The sequence below is a fragment of the Podarcis tiliguerta genome (genome assembly GCF_965153285.1).
Source record: "Podarcis tiliguerta genome assembly, chromosome: 9".
In the NCBI taxonomy this organism is placed as follows: domain Eukaryota; kingdom Metazoa; phylum Chordata; class Lepidosauria; order Squamata; family Lacertidae; genus Podarcis; species Podarcis tiliguerta.
The window spans coordinates 74,593,109-74,613,851 of NC_139542.1; the positions used below are offsets into that span (position 1 = coordinate 74,593,109).

The 20,743-nt window shown below is 42.8% G+C and overlaps 1 protein-coding gene across 1 annotated transcript; it reads left to right on the forward strand.

The window, feature by feature from the left end:
- Window positions 1-65: 65 nt before the first annotated feature.
- FBXO22 (F-box protein 22) lies at window positions 66-14,236 on the forward strand. The gene is made up of 7 exons (XM_083399125.1): window positions 66-279; window positions 4,112-4,244; window positions 5,832-5,925; window positions 6,685-6,780; window positions 7,677-7,841; window positions 9,327-9,492; window positions 12,909-14,236. Exons 1-7 carry the CDS (start codon window positions 176-178, stop codon window positions 13,333-13,335), a joined length of 1,185 nt encoding a protein of 394 aa, XP_083255251.1. The 5' UTR covers window positions 66-175; the 3' UTR covers window positions 13,336-14,236.
- The last annotated feature ends 6,507 nt before the right edge of the window (window positions 14,237-20,743 follow it).

Sequence of the window (20,743 nt, forward strand, 5' to 3'; positions counted from 1 at the left end):
GCAAGAGCGCCGAGGAGCCCCTGGGCCGCCGGAAGCGGCGCTCACCATTCCTCCCTTCGGCTCCGTCTCTATGGTGCCGGGGCTGTCGCGGTTCTGATGACGCGCACCGAGGTCGCTTCCGGCTCCCGCTCCGCTTCCGCTGGTTGCTCGGCTACCGGCGCGGCCTGGCGTTGCTATGGAGCCCGATCCGAAAGGGGGCTACGTGCTGAGCAACCTCGCCGAGGTGGTGGAGAGGATCCTGGGCTTCCTGCCGACGAAGGCGCTGCTGCGCGCGGCCTGGTGAGGGGGGGGGCCGGCGGGGGACAGGCTCGCCCTCCTGGGGATGCTTCGCCCGAGATTCCTGCGCTGCGGGGTGGACTAGATGACCCGGGGCCCCTTCCCCCTCCGGCCCAGCGCCCTCTTCTCGCAGGTGCCCCCGGGGAAGCCCTCGCCCCCTCCAGGGGCTCCCGGAAGCAGCCCCGCCATTGGGAGCCTTCACACCCATGAACTCATCTAATCCTCTTCTCAATTAGTTGTTGGTGCTGCTTTGCTGTCGTGCAGGAGTGTAACGTGGGGAAGCGGGCGGAAAAGCCTCCCCTGGGAGCTTCTCTCTTAGATTGGAAATACACGATGTGTCTCCAACTAAGTTTTATTTGTAGCAGATTTTTGGATCAAAATTTGAAATGAGAGTCCATGGGCCTACTCCGAGTATGGTTGTGGACCTGATCCAGCCGATCTTGGAGGAAATTGATTTTCTAGATCTGTTTCAATCAGGGTTTAGGCCCAGTTTTGGCACAGAAATTGCTTTGGTTATCCTGAATGATGACCTCTGTCAGGAGAGGGGAAATGTATCCTTGGCCCCTCAGAGGCTTTCAGTACCATCAACCATGGCATCCTTCTGCAGCAGCTGTCCAAGTTAGGCGTGAGTGGCTCTGATTTGCTGTCGTTCTGGTCATACTTGGATGGTCATTTCCCCAGGGTTTGATTTTATCCTCCATGCTGTTCAACATCTGCATGAAGTGGCTGAGCAGAGTCATCCGGAGTTTGGAATACGTTGTCTGCAATATGCTGATGGCACACAGCTCTGCTTCTCCTTACACCTGGAGGTGTGGCAGTGGTTGTCCTGGACATTTTTTTTAATAATAATAATATTTATTAAGTTTTCCATTTTAACAATCCAATAAAAACCACATTAATAACATTCCAAATTATAAAATAATCAAACGATCCAGATTTTATGGCAAATTATATGTCTTTGGTTGGCTTCCTATGCTCTGAGGTTCAGGGGGTGATGATGATCTCACATTTATGCTGCTTCTCTTAATTAATCCAGGTAGTTCCAATAAAACAATCGGATGTTAATCCTTCATTTATTTTTAACAGCCTCTGAGTTCATCTGGCAAGCGAGTTAAGCCAATATCGTATGTTTCTCTGTGGGTGTTTGTTTTTTATTTCTCTCTTTATATTCTTTGTACTCCAACAGTCTGTCCGTGGCATTTCACTTTCGCTTTCTCGCACCTGTGATTTTCCACTGCGACACGTCCCAAGATGAAGGAAATCTGGCTTTCTGCCAATTGTACCAGGCATATGTCCAAACTTCGTTTTATCTCATTCCAAGACAAATAAGTCTGTACTTTAGCTAGAAACCAATTTCCATCTTCTATTCTTAACAATCCGTTGAAGGTAATTGCAAATTCATAAATCATTTCCACACAGTTAATAATTAGACCCAAACTATAACAATAAGAAAATACTCTCCAGTCTCATTTGTGTACATAAGCAATCCGGCAGTCAGTCCTTCCAGGAAGATTTGCCAAGTAAGATAGCAAATATGAAGTATATCAAAAAGAAATAATGGAGGCTCTCCCCCCTTCCGTTCTGACATACCAATCCCGTAGTGATGGTAATCCTTCCACTCAAATCCTTTGGCACCCCAGTGGCTGAATCAGTTAGCAGTGTAATTTACCTCCCCTCGCTCAGAGCATGCCCATTAAGTCCAAATTTCATCTTTAAAAACAGGTGTTTGTTGCTCATGGCGGCAGCTTTGGAGAGTTGCGAAAAGTACGCATGGTGCTTTCCACCCAGTGCCCCCTCATTCCTTCCAGATTGGGAGCAAGTGTTGGGCAATCTGCGGGTGAAGCTGCCCTCCCAAGCCCTGGGGGAGGGGGGTTGGAAGGATGATTACTCTCATCTCATCCTCAAAATCTTCTGTGTGAGACGGCTCCGATGGAATGGGCAGCCGGTCATCATAGCAGCCAAGCAGGAAGTGGTTGTCTGGACTGTTGTCTGGGACGTATGAGAGCCGACAAACTGAAGCTCAATCCAGATAAGACTGAGGCACTATTAGTTCCCTAGACTGGAAGGGTGAGCGCTTCCCTGCATGTGTTGGCGATATACTTCCTCTGAAGGATGTGGGGATACTTCTGAATCCATTGTTGTTGCTTGAGACTCAGGTAGCCTCGGTAGCTTTGGCTGATGGCCCAGCTGCACTCCTATCTGCACAGGGATAGCCTATTGCAGGCATGGCCAAACTTGGCCCGCCAGCTGTTTTGGGACTACAACTCCCATCATCCCTAGCTAACAGGACCAATGGTCAGGGATGATGGGAATTGTAGTCCCAAAACAGCAAGTTTGGCCATGCCTGACCTATTGTCTGTTGTCTATGCTCCAGTGGCCTGTAGGTTAGTTTACTGAACCTTTGGGTTGCCTCTGAAGATGATGCAGAATGCAGTGGCCAGGCTGCTCACTGGGGCAAGATGGTTGGAGCATATTATACCAATCCTGGCTTGGCTGCCGTGGCTGCCAATTAGTCTCCAGGCCCAATTCAAAGTGCTGGTTTGGATCTACAGTATAAAGCCTTAAATGGCTCGAGACTGCAATACCTCGGGGACTGCCTCTCCCCTTATGAACCAACCCAGACCCTGCAATCATCATCTGAGACCCTCCTTTGTGTGCCTCCACAAGAGGTCCGGAGGTTGGCAGCATGAAAACGGGCCTTTTCCGTGGTGACTCCCCATTTGTGCAATGCTCTCCCTAGGGAGGTTCACCTGACACCTTCGTTCCATATCTCTAGGCACCAGGCATTCCTCTACATCCAGGCCTTTGGCTAAACATTCTATGGCCTTTAAAACTGGGTGGGTGGTTATTTCATTGTTGTAATATGTATATTTGTGTTTTTATATTGTGAACTTCCTGTGATCCTCAGACAAAGGGTCGTATAGAACTTTAATCATAATATAAGTTTATTTGCAATGTAAGTTACTGTCTGCTTTCACTTTGGGAAAGGGAAACAATTGGCTGAGCTTGGCATAACTTAGGTATGTTACCATTACTTGTCCCTTGCTTTTATACTTCACTCATCAGGGTAAGTGTTTGATGGGGAATGGAATTTAAAATGGAGTTGTTTCTGTCTGATATATCTCTTGAGTTCTTAGAAGATGTTCTGTATAGCACCTGGTCCCTCCTGGGGAAGAGAAGTGGACAAATGTTGCCCTTGTCCTGGAAACTTTGCTTGCCATGCCTGTCCCTATTCAGTGCAGCTGGTGCGGGGAGTGGAATCGCAAGACTCCTCTGAATGCTGCCTTTCCAATGGAGCCCATGGCTGACATAAGAGATGCTTTGGCCCTTCCCTTGTTTTCTAGGCAGTGACAGGTGAAGCTTGATCAAATTCCAAGACAGATGCTGAACTTCTCTCTTAGAAATGCAGGTGTGACTAGGAGGAAAAGGAATGTCAGATTGCCAGTGGAGTTGGTAACTGGGGGTACGTAATATTTTAGCAGTTTTCCATGTGAACTGCATGAAGCCATAGACTCCTGTAAAGGAACCTGTTAAAAAAATTCTGAGATTGAGATAGCTGGGCTTTCAAAGTGGTTCATTTTTAGAAGATGCAAGAAGTGTTTGCTACCACTGAAGGTGCATGATAGACATTTCCAGATAAGGAGTCAGCTGCTCTTGAAGGGCATGTACAGAGCTGGTAGTGGCTGAAACAGTGAGCTGCCCCCACCTGCCTTCTGGGGGGGAAATGCTGCCCTCACTTATTGGGCTATAGCAAGGGTGGCATATTCCTTGAATCCTCCAAATCACTATCCTCCTGTCTGTAGTGATGCTGATTCTGGGTTGTTGTTGTTTTTAGTGTGTGCCGGTTATGGAGAGAGTGTTCCCGCAGAATCCTGAGAACCCAGCAGAGTGTTGTCTGGGTCTCCACAGTGGAACCAGGGCCTTCAGGCAGTCATGCTCTGGTTCAGGTGTTAGCAGAGGAGCTTGAGGTAAGTGAATGGAACATCTTTGAACAGTTATATACTTGGATCTTTATATATATACTATATATCTTGGATCCTTGGTTGAGATTCCTGCATTTGCAGGGGGTTGGACTAGATGACCCTTGAGGTCCCTTCCAACTCTACGATTCTATGATTCACAATTGGTAATCTCACAAGTACTGTTCCTCTGCTCCTCTTGATGTATAACCTCCTAAAATCCAATTGGTGCTTCCCTGTTGATTCTGTAGCATTGCTATGTATTTTGCTTTAGGTGTGGCAGTGCTTATCATACTTGTAACCTATTGCAACTTCTACTTGGTTGATTGTCAGATGTGGAGAAGCTGAGTTCTTAAATGCTTGTCCTGTCCCATAGTATCAGCTGGTCTTTAGGTTTAAGGAGGTGTTTGCTACTGACATGGGGTTCTCAGCTCAAATTCTGTGCACATATACCTTTGAGTAAGCCAGTTGAACACACTGGCACTTGCTTCTGAGCAACCATGCATTTATCTGTATGTGATAGAGTGTTTTCCTGACCGTATCTATTCAGAAGTAAGTCCAGCTAAGCTCAGTGGGAGTTGCAATAGGCAAGTGTCCTTAGGATTCCAGTCCTAAACTATAAGGGTTTACAAGTGGAACCTTGGTTCTTGAATGCCTTGGTACTAGAACATTTCGGCTCCAGAACGCCGAAAACCTGGAAGTAAGTGTTCTGGTTTTTGAACGTTTTTTGGAAGCCGACCATCCGGCTGTTGGCTTGTTTCCGGGGAGCTGCGCCAGTCAGAAGCGGAGCCTTGGTTTCCGAATGTTTTGGAAGTCGAATGGACTTCTGGAACAAATTACGTACGAGAACCAAGGTACCACTGTATAGTCTTTTATGTATGCAATATTTTAATAGAAAAAAATACCTTGACCTAGATTACCATATAGAGTGGTAGAACATAAAACAGAGAGAGCTCAAAACTGCTTCGTATGCAGACTGTATCCAGAACTGCTTCTTGACATTAGATAGTCACTCTAACAATAATGTTTTAGATGCGTGTTGAAAACTTTGGCCCTGAAGAATCATATTTTGTAAAGGATGTGTGTGAATGATGGTGTAAATACATATAGTAACAGACACACTTTCAGACTCTTCTGGGCCAGCCCAGTACATTTTGCTGCCTGCGGCAGAGCAGGTAATGGTGCAATGCCCCACCCCCCTCATTTTCAATACATGCAGTACTCAAAGTATGTCACGTTATTTGGCACCTGAGGCATAAAATCTCTCAAGCACTTCTCTTCCCCTCTCCTTTCAGCGGTAAAAAAGCACAACAATAAATTAAATACTAACTATTTCACGGTACTCCAAATCAGCTGCTTGAGGTAGCCAGGCTGGCCCTGGAGCTCTCAAAAAGTAAAATGATTCTTTATGCTCGAAACCAAGCATGTTTTGTATTGGGATGTCTATAACTTTAAAAAGAGACAAGATATATGTTAGGGGGTTTAAATAGTCCCCCCCCCCATTTCCTGCTATGCTTGTTCTTCCTTTGAAAGAGAAGTTCCTGTTCATTCACCTCTCCAGTTTCTGTTTTCTTATACTCAGCTTTTACTTTACAGAAGGTTCAGGTGCTGCCCCAGACAGTGTTGTATATAGCAGATGCAGAGACTTTCAGTGAACACGAAGAGTGTCCAAGCCACAGGCAGAAGAAAGGTGAGCATCTATGTTGGGTTTCCTTCTGCCCTGAAGAAGCTTTGCTCTGCATCCTTTCTGATTTTATACATTTATACATGGAAGCACTTGTGTGAGGGATCTGGTTTTATCCAGTGGATGAAGTACTGTGTTTAAATTCTGGAGGAATTTAAATAGTAAATAGCATTGAATAGCCTTGGCAGCCAGCCAGAAGGTTTAGTCTCCACCAATGCTGTGGGAAGAGGTAAAGTCTGAGCTCCAAGACCCAGGATCATTGTTGCAACAAGTCCTGGCCCTGATCAGTGGAGATGGGGTACAGTTTGACACTGATAGAGATCAAGCTGCGGAGAGGCTTGCAAAACAAGACACATTGGTGCTTTTCAAGCCTTTTGCTGGCCCAGCAGAAAGTGAGGCTCCTTGTGCTCTTTTCCTGGCTCAGGAGCAGAGCAGAGAAGCCTCCAAGGTCACAGGAAGGCTTTGAAAGTAGCAAGTTATTTCCCTGCTTTCTTCAGACATTTGTAGAGACATGGTTATACTGGATGGCATGATACCTCCCTGTTTTGGCCACTTATAATTCTGGCCCTATCAGAAGCCTGAACCAACACCTTAATGTTCACACTCCTAGAAAAAATGTGGACAGATTGCCAAGTGGTTAAACATACCTGGGGAGTACCCATGCATGCTAAAGCAGCTAATTAAAAATATCATGGAGACCTGGCAGTTTTTTCCAGCTGTACTGCTGATTTAGTGTGAACTTGTGCAAATTGTTTTTTCTTGTAGCACGAAGAAGAAATAGCAAAGAAACAGCCACTGCCTTAGAAAAACTATTGCCCAGACGATGCCAAGTCCTTGGTCTAGTGACACCTGGAGTTGTAGGTAAGAAACAGCAGTAACGCGTTCAGCTGCCTGCACCTTGCCCAATGTTCGCACACTTGCAAACCACTCCTTCCACTGGCCCAAAATACAATGGTGTTCTGTAAAAGTAAATGAGGGAGGGGCAAATTCCGACCCTTCACAAAGTAAGAAACAGTTCACACTAGTTGATGGGCCCCATGAGTGCATGCCCCCCCCCCCAGCTGCATTTATACCAAGCCAGACCATTGGTCCACAGGTTGCCCACATTCAGGTGACGTGTGACCACCGATCTGTAGGTCTTTTTGGACATGGAAGAGGGTGGAATGGAGTAAGGCGGGCTTATGTGTGCTCTGCTGCCGTGTGTGGGGCCAGGTACACTACCCCCGCACAAATTGGGGGTTGCCTGTACTGTCTACATTGACTGGCCTTCTCTCCAGTTTCAGGCATGAATGTTTCGCAGCCTGGCTGAGATATGTCAGGGAACAAGCCTCTTTATACTCAAAGCATCTGCTCTTGCCCAGAGGTGTGACACCCCCCCCTTCCCTTCTGCTCATAGGTTTGCCTGGGAAATGAGCCTAGGAACTCTCATACCCCAAATCATTCCTAGCTGTCTGAAATCCTGTTTAACCAGAGAGTAAGCCTTCTGCCTACTAGAAATGTGCTCTTAACAACTGCACTGTGGGCCTCTTGCCTGTGGATTTTAAAGTCACATGTGTGGGTTTTTTTAAAACTTCCTGCAGGATGTGTCAGAGATTAGTAAGAGCCTTCTTGGTTTAGCTGACAGTGCTTTGGGGTCATATTGCTTTTAAAGTGGGACCATTTTTTAAAAAAATCTTGTGAAACTACATGACATGGGGATGGGGAAGCAGCAGCAGACAGATGTCAAGATTCACCTGCTTTTGAACTCTCCTCCTTAGTTACTCCAATGGGGTCTCGCAGCAATCGGCCTCTGGAAGTTGAAGATGGTGAAGCTGGCTTTGCAATATTGTTCCCCAAGATTGATGGGGTGAAGATTCAAACCTTCCACTTTTGTAAAGACTTGAAGACCAGGGTCTTTGATGAAAGCCAATTTGCTGAAGCAGGTACCTAATGACTAAAACACTGTAGTAGTAAAATATTAAAGCTTAGCAGCCAAATTTGCAATTTAAGCTATTGACTGAGTATGGATTCAGGAGAGAACTATGAGGGTGATAAATGTTTTTAAGTGTGCATTGAAAGAGAATATTAGATATACACCTAAGTGCATATAGTGTGAATGCAACAAAAAGTGTTTGGATGTATGTGTGCCATGCAAGTATCTTTGGAGAGCTAGAATTGGGGCCATTGTATGCATTATGCAGCCACAGAGACAAGCACCATGAGCAAAAGGTGAATGAACTGACTTTATATTAGACAAAGGAAGATTGTGACTACAATGCATACACATCATTTTCAAATATTTAAAAGCCTCTTTGAAATGAGTGAAGGGGCAGGTACTTTCTGTACTGCGAACTGATAGAAGAAGAGGCACAACAGTTTTGTGCTTAAGAGAGGGGGATTCTGGCAAAACAGCAGGGAGAACATTTTTTAAATGTGAAGGTCAGCAGCCAAATAAACCGCCTTCCTCCTTCAGTGTTTCTAAAGGAAACAGGCACTTGTCAAGGGTGTTTTAGATATAAAGTATCCAGGATTGGGGAAATAGGCTTGGATTGAATTATGCAGTGGATGCTTTCTCAGCGGTCTCATTCTAGGTTATTTTGGTGACCTTCCCTGTGTCCTATGCAAGCCTTAGAAGTGTCTGATTACCCTTATATAAATGTTTTGTAACCAGTTCTCGAGAAGAAGCAAATTTGCATTGTTTCCCAAGCCTCTTTTCCCCATGGTATTTTTCTCATGGGAGTTTTTGAAATATTCTGTGTTGTCCTGATTATCCTGGAAAAGGATATTCTTTAACCCCTCAGGAATAATAGCATGGAGATGTTTTGTTAAAAATGTTCTCCACAGTCCTCATCTTCCCCACCAGCCACAGTAAAAAAAGGGGGGAAAAGAAGAAGAATCTTTGCTCCAGTGGACATGCAGTTTAACCTAAAGCACCTAATAGATCTGTTGTCCACGTTGGAGCATCTCCCTTGTGAAGAGTAACAAGTCCAACTTGTTTTTATAGGCCTTTTTAACTTTGGGGAACGTAACTTAGATATGCTGGGTGTGTTGTTTACCTGACCTCAAAGGAAGTTGGTTACTTCCTGCACTATGGGGTTGGTGCATTCTGACACGTAAAATGCTAGCTACTGGTTAAAATCACCATGTGCAGAGCAAAACAAAACACAACATACAATTAGGGGCTGCACGAAACCTTCAGGATTATATGCTGAAGAGGAGGTCATAAACAGCTAGAGGGCCGTAATGATAACAACAAATCTTTATAGAGCCTCTGCCTTTATGATATGCATTCTGCTCTTTGAGCCTTTAGGGAGAAGTAGCCCAGAAAACAAAACTGATGCAGTTCATCCAGTCCAGATGCAAGACTGTCTTGCCTGTTGTTGCTCCTGCCAAAAGACAACATTTCCCCCTTCTCTTTCTGCAACCAGGCCTGAAGAATAATCCCGATCTCAGAGTGGTTCTTTTGTTTGGGTACAACACATGGAAGTCAGGAGGAACCCGATTTCTACACCAAATAGTCAATCGCTTGAATGAAAAAAGCATCATCTTGGCTGGCGGACATGTGGAGAGCTTTACATCTCTAACTTCTGAGAAGTGGGTATCTTTGGAAGAGTGGGGATCTCTCTGCCCTCAGGTGTCCACTAGAACCTTGAATTGCCTAATGATCTCTTGTGTACCAGATAGTTAATTTAGTTTCCACCCATTTCTGAAAATCTCGGCTTCTGTTTATTTAAAAACAAGTTTCTGACTCTCACGGTCTGCTGAAATGTCTTGAGGCTAGAGGTGGTGATGATTGCTTAATAAAAGCCATGATGAATCAGAACAAAGGTCCAACATCCTGTGTATCGCATAGTGGTCAGTCAGATGATATGAGAGACCTTCTGGCAGACATGAAAGCAGTATCTCTCTTCTGTTATCTCCTCAGCAACTAGCATTCAGTGGCATATAGCCACCAAACCTAGAAGTTCCATTATCTCATGTGCTTTGTTTGATCTGTTCTCATTCTCCTGTCAATTTCATTGGGTTAGAAGAGGGAATAAAACTGCTATCTAATTTTTCCACAACATGCCCTCCCTTAGAACTTTGTGATCTCCCTAACAGCCACATCTGTCTCAAATAATAATTGGTTTGGTATGTAACAGGGCACAATGGATTCATTGTTTTTCATTGTCTTGGAAAATAGATTATCTGGGTATTGGATCGTGGTTATTGGAGTCGGATCACTACCTTTTGAAGGCATAGAAAACATCACTGGTTCTAACGTTTCAAGGAACTCCTTAGATTCCTGAATCCTCTGTTGAATTAATAGCTGTACTTAACATAGAACTGAAGCAGCTGAGCCTGGAAGAAACGTGGCTAGATTACAGATTTCTCTTTATTTTTGCTAAAACACTGATTGCGGCATTTATTTATAAAAGCTATGTCATGGCCGTTGCAAATGAAACCTTTGTTTTTTTGAGGCTGGTAACTGTATCTGCTTTGATATTTGAAGCTTGGAAGGCACAGCTCCAAACACAGCAGATCGCTTTAGCTGCTAGCCCATGCATGATTGTGCTTGGGAGTGTGCGGGAGATCAGCTGTGTGTTGGATTCGTTCTTTTCTGTTTGGTGAAAATTATTCAGGAGAGGGTGCTAAACAACATGTGGTTGTTTGGCTGCTAATCAGAAGTGCATCCTGGACCTAGCTTTCCTGATTGGTTACTAATCAGTCCAGCCTTCCCTGAAGAATGTTGCTGAGCTGAACAGGGGCCACCAGTGCAGGTGCTGTGAGCTTCCTAGATGAGCTTGCTGTGGTTTTTTGGCTTGCATTTGAAATCTTGGCAATCTTAATTTGTGCATGGCATATCGAGCCATGTACATCCTCTCCCTTTCCCAATGAATCCATGGCAAATGCATGGGCTTCTGAAAGTCTGGTAGTGTAGGGATGGATATAAACAGTGATGTGTTACTTCTGTACACAGATGTAGCAGCTTACATTCCAGTGGTGTTCTAGCAGTTGTCAGAATGAAGTGTCCCTCTCAAATCAGTCTGTATTATTATATGGTGTTTACTCAGTGTTCAGTACAACTTGAACAGGCATCATGTCAGGTGAATTATGGTCAAATCACATCTTCGTAGCAAATTAACCAAAGGGAGGCAGAACTTTCACCACTTACCTCTCTCTTACAGTCCATTTCAAGTCTAGTCTGAAGATACAGTACTTTTTAATTCAAGAAATAAGCACCACTCATTGATCTGGGGGAATCTTGCAGGATAGCTGATGCCTTAATGTTAACTTGCAGTTGGTATAATGAAGTAATTTACTCGTATTATTTATTTGGGTTGGCAGCCAGTAGGTTCGCAGTATTCCTGGCATGCCTCCCACCCAAAATGACATTCTATAAATCAGCACAGAACAAAATCTTCAATAGTGTACAGCAGGTGTGGTGATGGTGATGATGATGATGATGATCATGATCATGATGATAATCTGGCTGGGTTTCCCCAGCCATTCTGAGCTGCTCCCAACAGAATATTAAAAACATAAAAAGTCAAACATTAAAAACTTCCTTAAACAGGGCTGCCTTCAGATATCTTCTGAAAGTCAGATACTGTAGTTGCTTATTGCCTTGACATCTGATAGGAGGGTGTTCCACAGGGCAAGCGCCACTACCAAGAAGGCCCTCTGCCTGGTTCCCTGTAACCTCACTTCTTGCAGGGAGGGAACCACCAGAAGGCCCTCGGAGCTGGACCTCAGCGTCCGGGCAGAACGATGGGGATGGAGACGTTTCTTCTGGTATACTGGGCCGAAGTTCTGAACCTCTTCAGAACTTTATAAGTTTATACAGCGTGGGCTAGATAACCATTGTGCTGCTTTTCTAAAGCATTTTGCAACTTCTTTAGTTTGGTAAGGGGAATTTTCATCTTTTGAACAGCAGCCATTGGTTGAACTGCACTCTGTCCATTTAAAGGTTAATAATGTAGCTTTTCAGCAAAGGGTGTTTAGCTACCTGTTACAGCACCTGTGATTTCTTTCCCCTTGAAAAATAGTAGTCTTTCAGGAGCAAATACCTTTTTGTTTGTCAACATTTTAGCTTGGCTAGCTCCCATTTGGAGCTTGTAGGTCAACATCCTCAAAAGATAAGCTATCTGTTGATCTAGTTGCTAGCAAGTATAGAAGGAAGCCCTACATGGGTTGTGAATCTGTCTAAGCTGATTTTAAGATACCAGTTGCTAGCATGTTGGGAAAGGTACAGATTCCATTCTTCCAAACTTATGGACCGCCTCTCCAAGACCCTGTGATCATCATCTGAGGTCTCCCACAGGAGATCTGAAGGGTGGCATTACAAGAATGGTGGCCATTTCTACGGTGGCTCCTGCTTGTGGGATGCTCTCCCAAGGGAGGCTCACCTGGCACCAGGCAAAACCTTTCTCTTATATGAGGCCCTTGGCTAGTTAAACAAGCTATGGCCTTTTAAACGGGGAGGGGGGGGCTGGTAAAGGGTTTTTGTTTGTTAAATATTTTTGTGTATTTATATTGTAAACTCCTAGCAACGTCTTCCAAATAGTAAAGTCAAGCACACAAGTTATGGATCCCTCAGTAACAGACTTAGATTCACCGGTGGGGTGGGGGAGTATATAGATATATTTAGTCAGGAAGGCATTCATTAAGAAAAGCTACAACACTGTTGTATTATGTATTATAAGTATTTCTATGTTATACTACAATTATATTCCCAATGGAAGCACACATAAACAAACAGAATAACAAAGTAGGTCCTGTTGGAAAACAATTTGCTTGTTTGGGAAGTTAAAATTTTCTGGATTCATAAATGTTCACAGCCTTCAAACAAGACTTTGGGGACGTGGGCAGGAACATGCCTAGAGAAACAGTGGAGTGCCTAGTATTTATGTATAATAATAATATTCACATTGTTTTTCTTGTTTTGTATTGTATAGAGTCTTGATGATGCTGTTCCATTCTGACAACCCCCCTTTGTAATATGGTGTTTTGTTTCTCTTCTCTTTCAGTAACACTCAGGCTGCTGATTCTTGTGGTGTTGTTGGCTTGGCTTTCAGTGGACCGCAGATCCAGAGTGCGACTGTTCTGTTAGATCAGGATGTGATTGACGAGAGGACAGCAGAAGCAGCAGTGCAGCGCCTCAAAGCCACAAACATTCCTGAACACAATAGCCTTGGTTTTATGTTCGCATGTGTTGGCAGGGGATATCAACATTATAAAACCAAACAGAATCTTGAGGCCGATGCTTTTAGGAAGTTCTTTCCTAACATTCCCCTCTTTGGCTTTTTTGGACATGGGGAGATAGGATGTGATCGAATTGTGACCGGGAATTTTATACTCCGAGAGTATAATGACACAAAGGATGACTTGCTCCATGGTTACACCACTGTAATGACCATTATCCATCTGGGTTCAGCCAAAGCAAATCAAGTTTAACCTTTAGTTGTAAATGTGCACCAGAGAAACGATGCTGTTTTAATTCCAGCAATGTAAAAACAAAACAAAATCTGAAACACAGTACACACTTCCAACAGAAGTGGATCCTGAAACAATTGTAATCACTGTACCATTGACTTAGGGTGTCTAGGTGGCATAATATTAAATTAAATTTGATGAGGAAGAAAGGGTTTTTTAAAATTTCAGATTTGTCAGATCTCTGGTAAAGGGTTCTAGTCAACTAACTTTTTGCTGATAGTAGACCCACTGAAATCTATCTAAATGATGGCTACTAACTTCATTGGATGTAATCTGACTAAATGTTAGTTGAATACAACCCAAAGAATTTATTTATTTCTAAATTTGCAAATTATTTAGGTCAGAGTTAAGTGAACTCATATCTTTAGAAGTAACATAATTAGCATTTCTGCATGCAGTTTATGGACCAGATTTTGACACAACAATCAAGTTAAGCATTAAACGAACTTTCAGTTATGTTTTTAAAAAACGCTGTTGCTATGCCTCTGTATTACAGCAACATTACATTACAATTTTCTACTGTGACAGCAACACTACTTTCCAGAAGGCTGGGCCATCACATATGAATAACAGGACAATTCTCGAGCTAGAAAAAGTGGTTAGGAAGACCCTTCAAACCAATCCACCCAGTCTTAGTGGTGTGTTGGAAATGAAACCTTATGCTGCCCTTGGCTTGTTTGCAACACTACCTCTCAAGCTGCTTTTGGCAGGAGGTTAAGCTGTTGTTGGACACATGGTCACATAAATCACTTTGCTGTGTGGCAAATCCTCGTGAGTGGATGTGTTTGAAATGTAAGACAATGCTCTTTATATAAAGATACCCACAAAGAGATGGAAATGAATAAATGGGGTTGATAAGGCACTAACGACAGTTTTCCATATCCTTACTGTTGGATTTACAAAACTAATTCCACTTCTTACAGATGACATGCTTCCTTGGAACAGTATGAAAGGAATATCTCGGTGTGGGGGACAAGGTGAAGCAAAAACATGAAAGCAAGAGCCCACAATCTTTACTGGAACTGTTCAGCTAGCTCTGATTCACTGAACTACTCAGGAGTGCCAGTGTCACCGTAAGATAAACAGCATATTTGGGGAACCCTCTGCGTGGGCTTCCTATCTCTGGGTCATTTCTGCAGGACCCTTTCCCATCAACTATAGGCTATGAAAACTGTTGCAATCTTTCTCATTTGCACCCAAAATAGCAAATGAGCTTGTGGTCCTCTTAAAGACTAACAGGGTTATTGTGGCAAAACCTCTTGTAGGTCAGAACCTACTACAATATAGGTTCAAAAATCAGGTGTGATCTTGGAGACATTTGGATGCTGCATACCTCCTGTTACCTTTTGTATTTCACAATCATCCATATATTTTTAAAAATGCATATTATGCCAGCCAATAACATGTAGCCCATAAAATTTATGTCACAATGAATCAGTATTCAAGGTGGTATTAGCCACTCTGCTTTTGAAGTCACAAGAAGCTAATTCACTTAACCTCAATAGCTTCCTTTAATTTGTTGCTTTTAATTAGAGAGATAAGGCTCTCTTCAGCTCAACACTGTCCTTTCTGCATTTGAAAGCTCAACTCCCACATTTAAAAACAACAATAATATTTTTTAAAGTTTGCCAAACAATAAGAAATGTGATATAACTGTACTGTCTCTAGCCTTTTTAAAATCTTAATCTTTAAGGCTAGGGGAAAAGCATATAAGAAATATTCTCTAAGCTGTAGAAGAAGAAGCACATTTCTTTTACCAGGATGGAAAACATATTATTTAGCTCTCTTTAACGAGCAAATCTGGATCTCTAGATTATTCTTTTTCTTTTTCCTCTGGAAAAGCTGTGTGCATAACATTTTGACAGGTACAGCTTTTACTGGCGTGCAGATGGTACCGGTGAGAGAAGTGTTGGTGAATTCCTTATGGGTTACACAACTAATAAAAGTCTTAAGTAACCTGCTAGAAATAAAAGCAGATGTCAATCTTATTTTGGTCAACCATTGGTAACCTTTTCATCTGCCATCTGTGCAACCCCTCAACTCCCATCAGCCTCAGTCTTAGCAAATGGTTAGGGATGATGGGACTTGTAGTTTATATCTTTCTTTGCGGAGCAAGATGGCAACAACAAAGCAGCGGCAGTGAGGAAACCTCCCTAAAAATGCCATCTATTTAAGTTAACTATCTGAATTGTGGACAACCAGCAGGATAAAATTAGAGGGACAGTTTATATTCATACTTAGATATACCTGTAGTGAAGGCTCCTCTGACCTTAGCTGTTGAAAGGTAATTGCAAACAAAACATACCCCAGCTGCTTATGCTGGTAAAAGTTCAGGAGGATTTAATTTAACAGTGTGATGTCATCAAGCAAGATGGCTGCCTAACTCTCTTACTCTTAACACCCTGTGGACTATCAAACCTCCCATTTAAGCTGAAAACCTTAAAAATTGACTCTGTGAAACAAGATCTCTCCAGATTATGCTCCAGGGATCTCATTTAACACCACAACAGTCACAAAAGCCATGTATCAGGAAATCAACCACAAACGTCTGAGCAGCAGGAAGAAGAACTAGGCTCAAGCGTGGCAGCTAAGACTGCAAAACTCTTAAGACGAAGCATTTGCCAGTTTCCTTCTCCCTGAGCTCACTACCCACCTGGGAAAGGATCTCAGGGAAGATTTAGCGTTAGAACTAAAAGCAGCTTTGACTCCCAAGTGAGAAAAGACTCAGCAAAACAGAAGCCCGGATCTCTGAGGCCTCAAAGACTGCAAATGAAGCTCTAAAGTTAGGAATCAGGAGGCAAAAATCAAGAAACTGGTGGCCATAACTAGAGAAACACAGCTTTGTATGAAGCAGACATTCTTGTCACTTCCATCTGAAAGTGAGAGGCCTACCAGAATTTCTGGAAGGCAAAGATTTACTCTCTTATCTTCCCTAATCTTAAAACTTAAGGCCTCCGATCTAGAGTTTGCATACAGAGCAGGCCAGTGCTTGCAAACTCAACCACAGGCCCAGAGACGTTGTTATTGAAAGGTTTTTCCTCCTTTCCACTAAGCAGGCCATTTTAAAGGAACTTCGTATACTTGACAGTCTGGCATGGGAAGGCCAGAATATCTCTATTATGTAAGATTTGTGTCTGGCAACCTTAAATTGCAGATGTTCCATTAAACCATATACAGAAATGCTTCAAAATGCTGGAATCCACAAGAGATGGGGCTACCCATTCCATCTGATAGTGCTGCTGGATGGGGTACACAAGGAGGCAAGACTACTCCAGAGCATGCTAAAGCTGTCTGTACCAAGCGAAAACCAAAACCAAAACCAGCACCTGTAACTCAGACTCATCAGATGATGAGATAGGACTAGTTTGGCAGCAGCAGTGACATCAAGTAAAAACTTCTTAAAAGTGCCACTTTCAGCATACGGAAACCCACCGGGTCCTGGGAACTGGAAGAGGACACCAGAGCAGTGGTCAGCAGAATACCAATTCTCTTAAACAGCAATAGGGAACTAATAACCACTAATGTACATTATTAGCTGTCAGCATAACAAGGAAGCATTGAGACACACGGAGGTGCCCAAAGCAAATGAAGCAACCTGGCACTGGGAAATTTAGAGAACTGTTAAATTGATTAAGTTTTTTACTTCAGTGTCCCCTTATATTTGCTATCAGAAAATGAATGGTGTTAAACATTGAGAGGAGAGACTACCTCTTCTCTTGACCATTCGAGCAGAACTTTGCAAGATCTTTGTGTTTTATCATTGGATTACATAGTGAAGCTTGAATTTTATCCTATACACGCTATTATTCTGACCTACATTTTGCCACCTATCAAAACAATTCGTTAAAATGTTTGTACAATTTCCCTAGCCAACATACTCTAACCTAGCCCAATGGTTGATCTGGAAACTATAAAAATACTCACCCTAAATGTCAACGGTCTCAACTCACCGGTGAAACGACAAATGCTCAAATCTAATGCTCAAATGGGAAAAACCTAAAATAATATGCCTACAGGAAACCCACTGTAAGAAGCAAATGGATAGAATTTTTTGTCTCAAAGGCTTTGATGTCCAAATCTCATCTCCTGGCTCATCAAAAGGAAGAGGGGTAACACTGCTGATTTCTAACAGTCTGAATTTTACCCTCAAGAGAACTTTGACAGATGAGAGAGGCCACTAAGCATTTGTCAAAGGCAAAGTAATGGCATCACGCTTTACTCTCTGAACAAAGGACAGTTACAATTTCTCCGACTTGCTATGCTAGAACTATCTGGATTCCAGGGAGGCAAGGTGCTATTAGAAGGGGATTTAAATCTTGTACAAGATCCCCAGCTGGACAGATTAACCTCTCTATTGAATGACAACCATACCTAAGCCAGGAAAAATCCTGCGTCAGTAGAATCATATAGACCAATAATCCTTTTAAATCAGGATGCTAAAATCTTTACAGCAATCTTTACTGCAAGGCTCAACACGTTTATTTCTTCCTACATCACCATGGACCAAGCTGGGTTCATACCCCAGAGACAGATCTGTGACCCCATTCACCAGCTACTAAATGTTATCCATCATAGCAAAAGGAAAAATTTACCACTAGCCGTCATATCATTAGATATGGTAGTTCCTAGAAGGGTTGTTGTCAAAAATGAACATGGGACATTTTATGAATTCTATCATGAGACCGTACAAAAACTCATACACTCGGGGTAAATGGCATAGATTCTAAAGCTTTCTCTATTGCAAGAGGGGTGTGGCAGGGATGCCCTCTGTCACCCCCTCTTGTTTGCCCTCTCAATTGAACCACTAGCCCTCTCCATTAGAAACAATTTGGAGATAAAAGGAGTTGAAATAAAAAAATGCATAAAATAAGCCTTTTTGCAGATGATATAGTAATAATGCTCTCTAACCCAAAAGCTGCAACACCTGTATTAATGAAAGAACTAAGCAATTATGGTAAAGTGGCCAGATTCAAAATCAATGAAATCAGAAATAATGTAGATAGGCATTCCTCCACCTGTCTAATTAAACATTCTAAACCAAACAGGTTTTAAAACCTGCCACAAGGTAGTAAAATATTTGGGAGTGCAGATAACTAAAAATCTATCCGCTCTAAAGAAAGCAAACTTCACACCAGTATTCCTACAGGTATGACAAAATCTTGAGTCTTGGAAAGATCTACATTTATCATGGTCAGGACGCATAGCTGCAGTTAAGATGGCTATTCCTACCGAAATGTTTGTTTCTCTTTCAAGTGTTGCCAATTATGATTTCACCCATACAATTTAAAATTTGGCAGTGCTCAATAAACAAGTTTATTCATGAAGTGAAGAAAGCATGACTGGGCTCTAGAAAATATATATGGAAGTGTCCAAAATGGCGGGATTGGAATCCTACATCTCCAAACTTATTACAGCGCCTTCCAAGGAAAGCATTTGATGTCACTGATCCACAGGCAAAAAGGTAAACCATGGGTAGATATAGAAATTTCAGATCCTGTATATAGAGTATATCCCTATCTACCCTCCTCACTCACTAAAACCCACACTATTGTGAACTCTTTTTTCCGCACCACTCTAAATGTGTGGAAAGCAAAATTTTAAAAACTGGCTCCCCCAATATCTCCCCTTAGCTTTCACCTATCTTTTAAAGAAGCAGGGCAATGCTTAGATTGGAACGGTTGGGAACAGGTGGGCCTTTATAGATTAAAAGATTTCTATGCAAACAGTAAAGGTAAAGGTAAAGGTCCAGTCGCGGACAACTCTGGGGTTGCAGCGCTCATCTCACTTTACTGGCCAAGGGAGCCGGCTTACAACTTCTGGGTCATGTGGCCAGCATGACTAAGAACGGTACCCCCCTACAAAAAGAACAATTCATTGCAGCCATACCAAACCTTAAATGGCCATGGTACCACTTCAACCAGCTGTTAAGATTCCTGTTAAACCCAGACATTTCCACTCAAGCAAACAAAAAACTAACAGCAATAGAGCACATCTTTGTTAACTTCTCTCCACTCTCCAGGGGCAGAGCGTCCTCAATTTATGAAGCTCTAATAACACTAGAATATGGCAATCTATTATACACAAAAATGCCGTGGGAAATGGACCTAGATGTGCAAATACCAAATGAAAAATGGATGGCTTTGTGGTCTGGGAGACCGTTGAAATCAGTTTCTGCAAAAAGAAAGGAAGCTTTGCTAAAACTTCTGCATAGGTGGCATTATACATCAGCGAGGCTGTCCCAAATATGTAAACAAATAAAGAGAACCTGGCTGATCTGATCCTGTTGACAGCTAAAACAATTGATTCTATTTGTAAAACGCTTAGCTCATTGCTTTCTAAAATGGACATTTTAATCAGTGAGGTCACAGAGACACTCAGAAAAGAAATCAACAAGGTACCAAAGGAACCTTCTCTATCTAACTCACTGTGAGCTAAATATATGATCCAGGACACGTGTTCCAAATCACAAGATAATATAAACCAGAAGCTTGTTTGTGGAATGAAAGAACAACATCACTTAGTGTTACAACTGAATAAGCTTAGTCTTGCAATATGCTGGGTTCCATCCTTTTATACAATTTGACTGGCCAAGAAGCATTGGAGGATTTTATTACGGTTACATAGACTTAATCAATGTGTAGCCTCTGAACTACTCCAATCAAGCTCAGAAAGTCTTACTTTGGAAGCCCCAAAATTCCCTCACTGCTACATCGCACCAAGTCTATGTTGACTGCCAAAGGAATTTTCCCAGTACGTTTTTAACAACCTGATTTTATCACCACTAATAACTAACTTTAAAGCAGCCAGCCACCATAATTATAACAGGACCCTAATGAAAAGAACACAAAAGAGCTTAAGCAAATCCATTCAAGAGGATTTGATCAGTTGGCAGAACCAGACGATCCAACCAAGGACAACTATGTATTTGAGGAGCATTTGAAAGGCTCTTTAAAGATTTGCCAACACAAGAGCAACAACAGATTATTGAAAAACTAGCCTGCTGAAGATATCTGCAGACATCATAACTCCTACAATATGCCTAACGACTCTCAGCCTAAGGAGCCCTCGAAAGAGTCCATTATCTGTACTACCACCCTACGTAATGATCCGTCAATATAGAACGCCTGACAGGTATGGGCAGGTCCCCTTCCTTTATTGTCAGTGATTACAGCAGGTATCTTTCAGCTCCTATGGCATATCTAAGCAGTCTGGAACGGCCTACACATCGTAGGACCTTATCCCTGGCTCAATGCTGAACTCTCCCTTCTGCTGCTCCTGGAGAACGCTACAGAAAGGTCTCGTACCTGGAGAGATGCTGCCCCTGTGACTCTGGCCAGATTAAAACTGTATAACACAGGCTTCTTCATTG